Raw genomic sequence first — 12,470 nt, forward strand, 5'->3', positions numbered from 1 at the left:
CGCATAAAAAAATAACGAGTTGTGCTAAGCTACCAAAAAAAAAGCTTGTCGCTGAAATTATAGTCGATTATTGATGTGGCGATGTTTTATGCCGAACTAGTTTCTTCAGAGCATGACAGGATGGCGGCTCCCGTGGTTCGATATGTTACCAATAATAAAAAGAAAAACACCCCAACATCCTCAAAAGTGGGCCAAATGGATTTTAAACAGTGTTGCCGCGTCCAAGAAGAACACTGAGACAAATGTGCTGCACAAATATTGCAGTAAATCAGAACCCAAAAGTATAATTAAACAGAGTTTGAAGGAATTTTGGCAGAAGCAATGGGAAGACGACAGAAAAGGACAAAAGAGTGGGAGAAATGAGATGTACAGGAAGGAACAGGATGAAATAGTCGTATTAAGACTGAGATTTGGACACACAGCTGAACAGCATACGCTACAAAAAGAGGAAAACTTACTTGAGAACACACACACACACACACACACACACACACACACACACACACACACACACACACCTGTCCACAGCCCCATACATACAGTTGTAAACATTTCAAACTTCAAACATAAGAATCAGGTGTTTGTTTTGGGAACCCATCTGTATCCTGCTTCATGTGCCCATGTGAACCACACCTTCCAGACTAAACAATGCTGCATCACATCTTCGCACTTTGCCCCTAAATAAACCTTTTCTTTGTGCCTTTACTCTTATTTCAGTCTGTGAACACAATGAGTTGGCAACTAATGGAGATTTTGTGTCTTGAACCGAATTTAGCGATACATTTTCAGTGTCTTTTTCTTTTTTAATACTGGACATCCTGGTTCACAGTCCGTAACAGTTGGTTGCGGTAATGCGCCAGTTAGTTGTTTGCCGACCGCCATTAAACATCAAAGTTCAAGAAGAAAGAAAGGGGAGCAGGAGAAGGAGAAGGCACCTGGAAGTCGGAACAACTCCATTACGCATTGGGACGCAGAGCGCACAGCACGAGCTTGGGTTGGCCTCGTGTGTTTGTTACTTTTGAGGTTGTTTTTTTCGCCACGTTTGCAGAGAAAGAGGACTGGACAAAGGTCAGTGTTCCTCCAGCATCACATGAGGGGACTGTGAGGAGAGCTGTGTCTCAGCTGGAGGAGACTCTCAGAGAAAAGATGAAGAAGCTGGTTGAAGTTCAGCTGAAGAGCGTCCAGAAGTTTGCAAAGAATGTGAGTCTAGACCCTGATACAGCTGATCCTGAACTCATCCTGTCTGCTGACGGGAAACGAGTGAATGATAGTGATGTGAGGAAGAATCTCCCAAACAACTCAGAGAGATATTCTACCTGTTCTTGTGTCTTAGCAAAGCAGAGTTTCTCTTCAGGCAGATTTTACTTCGAGGTTCAAGTTAAAAGAAAGACTGACTGGGATTTAGGAGTGACCAGAGAGTTGAGCAAAAGGAAGGGAAACATCACACTGAGTCCTCAAAAAGGTTACTGGACTGTATGTTTGAGAAATGGAAATCAGTACAAAGCTAATGAAGACCCTGAAGTTGTTCTCTCCCTGCAGTCTGGGCCTCAGAAGGTGGGGGTGTTTGTGGACTATGAGGAGGGTCTGGTCTCCTTCTATGACGTAGAAGCTGCAGCTCTTATCTATTCCTTTACTGGCTGCTCCTTCAAGGAGAAACTCTTCCCATACTTCTGTCCTAAACATAATGATGACGGTAGAAACTCTGCACCTCTCATCATCTCTCCTGTCAATCAAACTAGATTGTAAACAGACATTTAAAACCTCATAAGAGTCCATTGAATTTGATATATATCTGAATATGATTATGCTAATTAATGTTTGCATGTGTTGATTTTATACCCAAATACCAAAAACAGCACATTAAGGTCAAACTACAACTTTCTTGAATTACAGACGAAACAAATGGAAAGAAATTGAAATGGGTGATGTTTTGTGTATTTCTCAATGAGACATGTAAGAAAAAATCATAATCATTGTGGCACAATAACAGAAATAAAGTCAATGTTTCTTGAGGCTAACAATGTTAATGGTGTTATTCCTAATTCAAATGAATTACATTTATTTTGTATAAAAATGGGCCTCATTTGGCTTTACAATCTGTACACATACTTCTTGCTTAGATAATTTCCATAAAAAGCATTTTAAAAAATCCTCGTCGACTGTTGCACTTTTACTTTGAAATGCAAATTGTTGCTGTTTTATTTTGAAAGTTGCAACCGGAAGCTGTGTCGTATTTATGGAGGGAGAGCGTCAGCGGACCTGACAGCGTCGGTGATGCTGAGGAGAGAGCATCCTCCGCTGCGGCTCTCCACGCAGGCAGGCCGTGCGTTTCGATAGATGTGATGTTAGAAAGAGTAGCTTCATCGTCGCCATTATTATTATTGTTATTATTATTTCATATACTTCCTGGTTGACCCCGTAGTTCCGGGAGGCCGCGCGACATCCGGAGCTCAGCGATGGTGGATTTGCCCGGGAATGGTGCAGTGTCGCCCGGACACAGCAGACACGGACAGGGCTCCGGCTCCGGTAATAACGGGAAGAAAACGTCGAAAAAGTCGCGAACGAGACGAGGCAAGCGAGGCCGGAAAAGAAGGAATAAAAAGAACAACAGGAACAACAAAACACCGCCGCCGTATTTCCCCCCGGAGGTACCTACCGTCCTTTCGCGGGGATTAACGGGACACTAGCCAGCGAGCTAGTGCAGCAAACCCGGCTAGCTGCAGGCTGAACACTGACATATTTACACCACAACAATACAACACTCAAACACACACGGTGCGGATGTGATGTTACAGACTCGCTAGCTGGACTTTATATTAAGAGCCCCTACAGCTGAATATCTTGCGACGCAGAAAACGTCACGCCAAACTGCACTTGCATATCTGACAATTATAAACAATCGTGTCCGTGTGGTTGAGGCGCACAGGTCGTAGAAGTTCACTTAATGTGTTTTCAGGAGTAATAAAGATCAATTAATGATTCGGCAAATGTTTCGACACCAGCAAACAGTGTTCGCTTTACTGTTCTTTTAGCTTACAACTTCCATAACACTTTAAGCTACTCGGTTGGAATAGGATAAGTCAAGGAAGACATGGGGGAAAACTGTGATAAACAGATGTTCAGGCAGTTTAACTGTGTGCCGAATAAACAACACCGTCTTTTTGTTAAAGAAAAATGTCAGAGTCAAGCAATATATTTTCATTATTGTTTCCCTTTATCATAACAAACTTTAAATTGCTTGAATGGTCAAAGAAGTCCGGTCGACATTTTCTCCCTGCCATGGACAAACGTGCATTTTACTGCTCCCCCAATAATAAAAGTAAAATGTAATAATATATCGGTCACATACCGCAGTGATATATAACACCACAACACAACAACTGTCTGAAATTTAACACTTGTAACTAACTTTATTATTACTGCTATACTAGTATAGTAATTACTCCTATTATGTCACAGTTGTTCCGGTTGGTTCGCCAGAAATGTGTTAAAAATGAATAACAGAAAATGTTTTCATGAAATAGAAGTGTTGTTTATTTAAAGATCCTTTAAACACAAACCGTTCGCCCAAAGCCGGTAAGAAGGAATTGGACAGAAAGTACTTTAACAACGGTTAATTCATCCGTTTTGATGTTAAATCTGTCGTTAAGTGTCCTAATGTGTCTCCTCTCTCCTCTCTGACAGGCGGAAGAAGGAAACATTGAGTACAAGGTAACTAACTCTTCATTTCCTGGTTGGATTCAGCATACCACGAGTTCTTCACACCAACGAACCATACGAATGGCAGAACGAAAAATGATTATTTTTAAGCAATAATACCAAATATTGATGATTTTTAATAAAGTAAATATGATATTTTTTGGGGGGTTTTTAGACGTTCAGACAGACAAGACATCTGAAGACAGCTTTGGTAAACTACAACACGCATTTTCCCCTATTTTACAGGCAAAAATGATAGATTTATCTGGAAAATAATGATTTGTAATGAAAGCTATTGTTCGTTGTTGAAGCTCAAGTATATCCATTTGCAGTGTAAAAGTAAGCTCAGCAGTGCCCTCCGGTGGACAAACATGGAACTGGAGACACAAGTCTGTAGGAAATTATAACGAGAAACTTTCCACTATTTACTGAGATTTTATTGAGGAAACGATGAATCAATGAATACAGTCAGTGAAGTGTACAGTCCCAAAGTAATTGTTATTTCACGTTTAGATTAAACATTTAACAGCCGGTTCGGTGTGTGCCCTGTGCCGTGCGTTTACCCGCCGCCTCCCTGTGTTTCTCTCTCCCGGCTGCCGCCGTGCAGCTGAAGCTGGTTAATCCCACGCAGTATCGCTTCGAGCATCTGGCCACGCAGCTGAAGTGGCGGCTGCAGGAGGGCCGCGGCGAGGCCGTCTACCAGATCGGAGTGGAAGACAACGGCCTGCTGGTGGGCCTGACCGAGGCCGACATGAAGGCCTCGCTCAAGACCCTGAAGAGGATGGCGGAGAAGTAGGTCGCCGGCTTCCAGTGGAGCTTTTAAACTCTATGTTGTAGTGAACCCACCACTGTGATGCATTCATTCATAATAATCATAATAAATATAATGATAATGATGGTCTTGTAGTTGAGCATGAAGAATAAAACAAAGTTCTCAACTTCTTTACCTCCGCGTGTGAGATGTAATTTGTCCTGCTTCTTCTTCTTCTTCTTCTTCTTCTTCTTCTTCTTCTTCTTCTTCTTCTTCTTCTTCTTCTTCTGTCTCCTCAGAGTCGGTGCCGACATCACTCTCCTCCGAGAGAGGGAGGTGGACTACGACTTGGACAGAAACACGCGCAAAATCGCAGAAGTCCTGGTTAGAAAGGTCCCAGATGACCAGCAGGTGAGAGAGTCTCCGGGATGCTGCTTTCCTTGATATGACATATTATATGTGTGTGTGTGTGTGTGTGAGCCTCCTCTGCTATGATTGGAGTGAGGAACTAAAACAAAAGGAATCTCCAATCTCTCTAAATATGAAAAAAAGCACGTTCACTTAAGTCGTAACATAATCCTCCGGCTTAAAGTAGAGACTATGATCCCTCTCCTCCGTCATGTGATCTTTGGGACTGGGACAGTTCCTGGACCTGCGGGTGGCGGTCCTGGGGAACGTGGACTCGGGGAAGTCGACCCTGCTGGGCGTCCTGACGCAGGGCGAGCTGGACAACGGGCGAGGCCGAGCGAGGCTCAACCTCTTCAGGCATCTGCACGAGATCCAGACCGGACGCACGTCCAGCATCAGCTTCGAGATCCTCGGCTTCAACAGCAAAGGAGAGGTGAGCACAGAGAGGAATACACACACACACACACACACACACACACACACACACACACACACACACATATATATATATATATATATACATATATATATGTGTGTGTATGCATATGTATGTAAGTATATATATATATATAAATTTATATGTGTAAATATATATATATATATATATATATATATATATATATATATATATATATATATATATATACACACACACACAAATATATATACATATATATATATATATATATACATATACATACATGCATATAAATATGTACGCACACATATACACACACAGTATAGATATATAGCTATTAGTTCATGGTTTTCAGATTAATTAATTAATAATTACCAAATTAATGAATAATTAATAGGTGTTCTTTCAAAATATCTCAAAACGATCATTTTTCCAACTCAAAGAATGACTTTTACTTTATATTAGCATGAAGTGCTTTGAGTCCCAAACGGGAACTTTAACAAAAACTACAAACTGTCATAAAAACCTTCAATGACTACACAAACATCTCCAGCAGCAAACTCTCCCCTGTGAGTGCCTTTAGTTATTTACACGGACGTATTTCATCAATAACTCGACGCAGGTCGTGAACTACAGCGAGTCTCGGACGGCCGAGGAGATCTGTGAGAGCTCCTCCAAGATGATCACCTTCATCGACCTGGCCGGACACCACAAGTACCTGAAGACGACCATCTTCGGCCTCACCAGCTACTGCCCCGACTTCGCCATGCTGGTGGTGAGCGCCAACACCGGCATCGGTGAGGAAGCAAATATACACACACACACACACACACACACACACACACACACACACACACACATATATATCAACTGTGTGTGTGATGACGTGAGATGATGACACCTTCTGCTAGCAGGAAGAAAACATTGAGACGCGGTTCACTTTCACCTGAAAATCATTCGTTAACTTCTCAATCGATTACAGTTTTGCTTACAAAATAAAAACAAATCAATAAAAAGTTTTTTAAAAAGGCAAACGTCATCAGTTAGTGGACTAATTGTTTTTCAGCGCTGTTCATCCATTTATTGCAATAAAACACTTTAAAATGTTTTTTTGTGCTTTCAATAATTAATATCAATACCGTAAAGTCACCACTAGAGGGCAGAAGAGATCAACGTTAAAATGAGCTTACTTAAAGCCGTTTTTTAAATATAATAATATTAAAAATAGTCCAAAATATATCTTGCTTTGTCAAATCAACAGTCTTACATTTTTATTTTTATTTGTATTATTACATTTTTATTATTAAATGTGACAGAGAAAAGCATCCTCACTTTTTAAAGGTTTATTTAAAGGTAAAAAAAATTTGAAAAATCAATGATTTGAGGTTGTTTTCTGTAGATCAATTGTCATTTAATCACCTTAATGTTGCAGCTCAAATATGTTTATTGAAAAAAACATTGAATTTCTTTAAAAAAAACTGTCTTAAAGTCTGAAATTAGATTTTTTCCGTCCTAAAACTGTAAAATCAGATAAAAGGTCAGTCGTAGACACGCTGGCGGCGTGCGATTCTCTCCTGGTTCCTGCCAGATGGCTTCTGGGTAATGAAGTATTTCATTTTGATGTCAGCACGCTCACAGTGTTCCCGCTCTCCTCCGTCCAGCCGGCACCACCCGGGAGCACCTGGGCCTGGCCATGGCGCTGAAAGTTCCCATCTTCATCGTGGTCAGTAAAGTGGACCTGTGCTCCCGCGGCACCGTGGACAGAACCGTGCGGCAGCTGGAGCGGCTCCTGAAGCAGCCGGGCTGCAACAAGCTGCCGATGCTGGTGAGCGGGCCGGACGACGCCGTGACGGCCGCGCAGCAGTTCACCCAGTCTGCCTGGTGAGTACTAGTACTGCTGATACTACTGGTACTACTGCTAATACTACTGCTACTGCAGCAGTTCACCCAGTCTAACTGGTGGGTACTAGTACTACTGCTAATACTACTAGTACTACTGCTACTACTACTACTACTGCAGCAGTTCAAAAATACTAACACATTTATGTGTTTATGTAAAAAATAACCAGCAGATAATATCGTCTTATAAATGTTGTGCAGTAAAAAGTACAATATTTCCCTGTGTGTGTGTGTGTGTGTGTGTGTGTGTGTGTGTGTGTGTGTGTGTGTGTGTGTGTGTGTGTGCAGCATCACTCCTATCTTCACCCTCTCCAGTGTGTCGGGAGAGACTCTCGACCTCCTGAAGGTTTTCTTGAACATCCTCCCTCCACTGAGCAACAGCAAGGAGCAGGAGGAGCTGATGCAGCAGCTCACCGAGTTCCAGGTACACACACGCACACACACACACAGACACACACACACACACAAACACACGCACACACACGCACACAAACACACACACCAAGGAAGATTTGTAAAAATGCAACTTTGAGAAAACAGGAAGAAATTGAAGAGATTTCCGTTTGTGTGTGTTTGTGTGTGTGTGTGTGTGTGTGTGTGTGTGTGTGTGTGCGCGCGCGTGTGTGTGTTTGCAGGTGGATGAGATCTACTCTGTTCCCGACGTCGGGACTGTGGTGGGAGGAACTCTGTACAGGTGAGAGGAACACAACGCAGATCTGCATTTAGCATTTTTTAATCCTCTGCAGTGACCGGACTGACCGTGTGTGTGTGTGTGTGTGTGTGTGTGTGTTTCAGCGGAGTGTGTCGCGAGGGCGAGAGGCTGGTGGTCGGCCCCACCGACGAGGGCCGCTTCCTGCGCCTGAAGGTGGGCAGCATCCAGAGGAACCGCTCGGCCTGCCGGGTGCTGCGGGCCGGACAGGCCGCCACGCTGGCGCTGGGCAACTTTGACCGCTCGCTGCTGCGCAAGGTCAGAGGTCACGTGACCCCGCCCCCTCCTGCCTCCCCCACACAGAGGCTGCATGCTTGATTTTACTCTTTAAAGGGTCTTACGTTATTCATCTGTGGTGTCTCATTAATGTCATCAGTGCTGCAGGTATTTGAACATGAACCAACGTGTCGGATAAATAAACGTTTAATCTCACGCCGTCGACCCGACGACGGCGTGAGATTAAACGTTTAGAGGATCAACAAAGTTTATTAGTTCAAATGTTTCAGCTGAAATTAGCATCACACTGAAAACATGGGAGCATTTTCATTGACTTCCCACTGCTGACGAGCTTCGGACTGAACCGGCCACCGTACGGAGAATGAACCCATAAATAAATAAAGTTTGCATTCAAGTCATAAAAACGTGATATTTTCAGTTTTGTCGTCGCGGCAGGAAAGATATAAAAACCCTCTTTTTAAAAAAAAACAAAACTGCTGCGTCACTTTGTTCTCAGCAGACACACAAACGCTGCAGATTCTTAAAAAGTGAAGCGCACAAACGTTCTTGTGCAGACGTACGTGTGTGTGGTGTTTCAGGGGATGGTGATGGTCAGTCCCAAGATGAACCCGACCATCTGCTGCCAGTTTGAAGCCGCCATCGTCCTGCTCTTCCACGCCAAGACCTTCCGCCGGGGGTCGCAGGTCACCGTGCACGTGGGCAACGTCCGGCAGACGGCCACCGTGGAGGGTCTTCACGGGAAGGTCGGTGTGCAGCGTGACGCGTGAGGCTTTGTGTCACATCATGTGACCTCTCACTGTCTCTGAGGCTGACTGACTCTCTCTCTCTCTCTCTCTCTCTTTCTCTCTCTCTGTCTCTCTCTTTCTCTGTCTCTGTCTCTCTCTCTCTCTCTCTCTATTTGTCTCTCTGTCTTCCTCTCTCTCTCTCTTTTTTTTCTCTCTCGCTCTCTCCTTCTCCTCTCCCTCTCTCTCCCTTCCTCCCTCTCTCTTCCTCCCTCCCTCTCTCTCTTTTTTTTCTCTCTCTCTCTCTCTCTCTCTCCTTCTCCTCCCTCTCTCTCTGCCTCCCTCCCTCTCTCTTCTCTCTCTCTCTCTCTCTCTCTCTCTCTCTCTCTCTCTCTCTATTTGTCTCTCTCTGTCTTCCTCCCTCTTTCCTCCCTCACCTCCATCACTGTCTCTGTCTCTCTCAATTTGTCTTCCTCTCTCCCTCCTTCTTTCTCCCTGCCTCCCTCCCCCTCCCTCCTTCTTTTACCCTTCCTCCCTCTCTCCCTCCTTCTTACTCCCTGCAACCCTCCCTCTCTATCTCCCTGCCTCCCTCTCCTCTCATCCCTCCCCCTCTTTCTCCCTTCCTCCCTCCCTTTCTCCCTCTCTATCTGCCTCCCTCTCCTCTCCTCCCTCCCTCTCTTCCCCCCCCCGCAGGACGAGCTGCGTACGGGTGAGAGAGCCGTGGTTCGCTTCTGCTTCATCAAGCACCCCGAGTACCTGCGTCTGGGCGCCAAGCTGCTCTTCAGGGAGGGCGTCACCAAAGGCATCGGCCACGTCGCCCGGCTGCTGCCGGCCTCCCAGAACCACGACCAGAACCAGAACCACGACCAGAACCTGCAGCCGGAGCGCCAGAGGCCTCCGCCCGCCGGCCGCTGAGCCTGAACTCTCCACCGCGGCCGGACCGCCGCCAACGCTTCTGCTCCTCCCTCTCTCTCCACACAACTCCCGTCCTGGATCAATACTTCTGTCCTGCTCATCATCATCATCATCATCATCGTCCTCATCATCATCATCGTCCTCATCATCTTCCTCCCAGCAGACGTTCACGTCTTGAGTTAAAGCCGGCTGACCTCAGTGGACTTAAAGCCCGGTCGATTAATCTGATACCGTCGGATGTTTCTCAGCGGCGGCTGTCATGAGAAGACGGCAGGATTATTTATTTTGTGTGTGTGTGTGTGAGAGTGTGTGTGTGTGGGATTAAAGAGACGTTGGAAACACTGGACAGGAAGGACCGAACGCTCCGCTCGCCCACTCATCTCAACATCTCCACGGACAAATATGAAACCTGAAGAGGAGGGAGGGCGGATACTTCCAGGAGGAGTTGACGTCTCTTTCTCGTCAAACCTTTCGCTTTTTTTCAGCCAGAAAACGTATAAAAAGGTGAATGTTTCACATCGGTTTTTAGGTCGGGGGTCACGTGCTCTTCAACCAGAGCACACGTTCATGTAGAGAATACAGGTAAAGTCTCACGGCGGTGAAGCTGCGTCGGCTTTTTGTCTGTTAAATACTTTAAAGCTTCAAAAATAAATCATTTAGTTGACAGAAATTTCGAGAGAAAAAAAGTCCAACATGTTCCCTCCTCCATCGTCTACACGCGGAGGAGCGTCACATGATCACTCTGGACCTTCATCAGGAGGCTGGTGGGAGTTTCTGCCTCATAAGTGATTAAGGATTAGAGACTATTGAGGCTCTAATTCATTTTCCGTTGATCCATTAATCGTCTCGGCTCCGCTGACAGATTTTAAACGTATTTCACCAGCTTAAAGAGCGTTTCAACACATAGGAGAAAAAAATGATTTTCAGGATATATGCATTCATAATTAAGTTTGTGGGATCAAAGTAAAGCCCCAATTTGTTTTTATTCTGTGTTTCGCGGCTGCAAACGTTCCTCGAGAGTCCTTCCGTTACGCTCCGTTCTTTTTTAGTTGTTGTTGCACTTTATTCACTTTTTAATCAATGAATTAGACGACGAGTCCCTTCTGACCCGTCAGCGCCAAGCGGCCGGACTCAGAGGAGCATGAACCCAGAGTTTAAGAGGTGGATGTGTTGATGAAACACTGGAGGAAGAATAAGAAGTTCTCTTTTTTCAGATCAATCTGTAAATGTGCTTTTGTGGAGGAAGCACATTTACTTCACGGCCTTACGTTGAAGCGTTGAAGCCTCTGACGTTTTAATATCTGCATCTGCAAATGACAGACACTGAACTATTTGCATCTTTGGGTTTCTGTTCATGAGCCGGACGGCTTGTTGCAGCGAAACACAACCTGCATGCTCTGACCGGCAGAAGAAACACTCTAATCCTCTCATTTCAAAGTATGAAGTAATATATCAAGTGTTGAAACTGTTTTGTTTTTTTCTGGAGGTTCTGTGCAATTGTAAACCTTAAAATATCGAATGTACTTTCCATGGATACCGGTGTAACATTTTAAACTGTTTTACTGTTCAAATGGAGTCCTTTGCACTTTGGTTTCAGGATTCTTCTGCATGCGACGAGGACGAGCCGCAGCTGAGCGTTTAAAACATTAAAGAGTGGATTTTCCCCCCCGACTGTCCCTCGAACTAATAAATAAACTGATGAAACAACGCCTCTTTTTTTTTTTTTTTTTTTTGCAGGATGTGAAAAATTGAACATTTGTGTGAATCGTTTTTTGTTTTTATTGAGAAAAAAAGTCTTCGCCAGAGTCAGACATTAATAAATGAGTTTCATATCTGTGTGCAGAACACAGAGAAGGCCAGGATGTGTTTAGCTTAGCTTAGCACAAAGACAGGAAGCAGGTGGAAAGTGTTAGCCTCGAGCTATAAAAACAAAAAACACACACTTGCATCCTCTTATCTAAAATCGGCTTTGATTTGATTTAAGCTGATCAGGCATTATTTTTTGGGAAAATGCAATAATCCACTGGTCCAGCAAAATACTGAGATTACACATTTTTTAGGAGTCTGTAATTTAAATCCTCAATTTTGACACAAATTTGTTTTTAATTTACTGAACATGTAAAAACACAAAAGATGTTCTGTGCTGCAGCCGAACAGTTTGACTCCTATGAGTCAACTTTTATAACAAGGATTAAAAAAACATCCAAACTGTTTCATAGTCTCCAACAAGTGCTTTAACCAGTAGATCCTGTTTGTGTTCGGGGAACATTAATAACACAAATATGAAACTATCCTCACTGAACGGCAGCCTGATCGCACTGAGACGAGCACTTCTGAGGCTCTGAGCTGCATTTCATCAAATCTGCAAAAGTGCACGACAAAAACTGGCTAAAAATTATTTAAAAAATACAAATAAGTAACCGGTGAAACAAAATCTGCACTACAGAGCCCCAAAGAAACACAAGATCTGTTTCTATAAGTTATCTTGTTCCCCAAGTCCTTAACTTGTTCCCTTGAATCCTTAACTTGTTCCCACAAGTTATTATCTTGTTCCCTTCAGTCCTTAATGTGTTCCCTTGCATCCTTAACTTGTTCCCTTGAGACCTTAACTTGTTCCAACAAGTTATCTTGTTTCTTTGAGTCCTTAACTTGTTTCTTTGAGACCTGAACTTGTTCCAACAAGTTATCTTGTTTGCTTAAGTCCTTAACTTG

General features: G+C 43.9%; 2 protein-coding genes across 4 annotated transcripts; both read left to right on the forward strand.

Moving 5' to 3' along the window:
• Positions 1 to 729: 729 nt before the first annotated feature.
• LOC137793309 (E3 ubiquitin-protein ligase TRIM21-like) lies at positions 730 to 1,746 on the forward strand. Its single transcript, XM_068589401.1, has 2 exons — positions 730 to 733; positions 1,049 to 1,746. Exons 1-2 carry the CDS (start codon positions 730 to 732, stop codon positions 1,744 to 1,746), a joined length of 702 nt encoding a protein of 233 aa, XP_068445502.1.
• A 513-nt stretch (positions 1,747 to 2,259) lies between these two features.
• gtpbp2b (GTP binding protein 2b) lies at positions 2,260 to 11,465 on the forward strand. Of its 3 annotated transcripts, XM_068588682.1 has the most exons (13): positions 2,291 to 2,323; positions 2,423 to 2,648; positions 3,685 to 3,711; positions 4,307 to 4,491; positions 4,750 to 4,861; positions 5,094 to 5,291; positions 5,899 to 6,073; positions 6,938 to 7,157; positions 7,464 to 7,599; positions 7,811 to 7,869; positions 7,971 to 8,142; positions 8,700 to 8,864; positions 9,537 to 11,465. In XM_068588682.1, the coding sequence occupies exons 2-13, from the start codon at positions 2,457 to 2,459 to the stop codon at positions 9,756 to 9,758; spliced, it is 1,863 nt and encodes a 620-aa protein (XP_068444783.1). In that variant the 5' UTR covers positions 2,291 to 2,323; positions 2,423 to 2,456; the 3' UTR covers positions 9,759 to 11,465. The 3 variants fall into 3 exon arrangements, with proteins under 3 accessions (XP_068444782.1, XP_068444784.1, XP_068444783.1); XM_068588681.1 differs by having other exon boundaries at positions 2,260 to 2,648; XM_068588683.1 differs by having other exon boundaries at positions 2,260 to 2,526.
• The last annotated feature ends 1,005 nt before the right edge of the window (positions 11,466 to 12,470 follow it).

Source organism: Clinocottus analis, unplaced genomic scaffold, assembly GCF_023055335.1.
Source record: "Clinocottus analis isolate CAN_PGR_092001 unplaced genomic scaffold, fCliAna1.0.p SCAF_22, whole genome shotgun sequence".
In the NCBI taxonomy this organism is placed as follows: Eukaryota; Metazoa; Chordata; class Actinopteri; order Perciformes; family Cottidae; genus Clinocottus; species Clinocottus analis.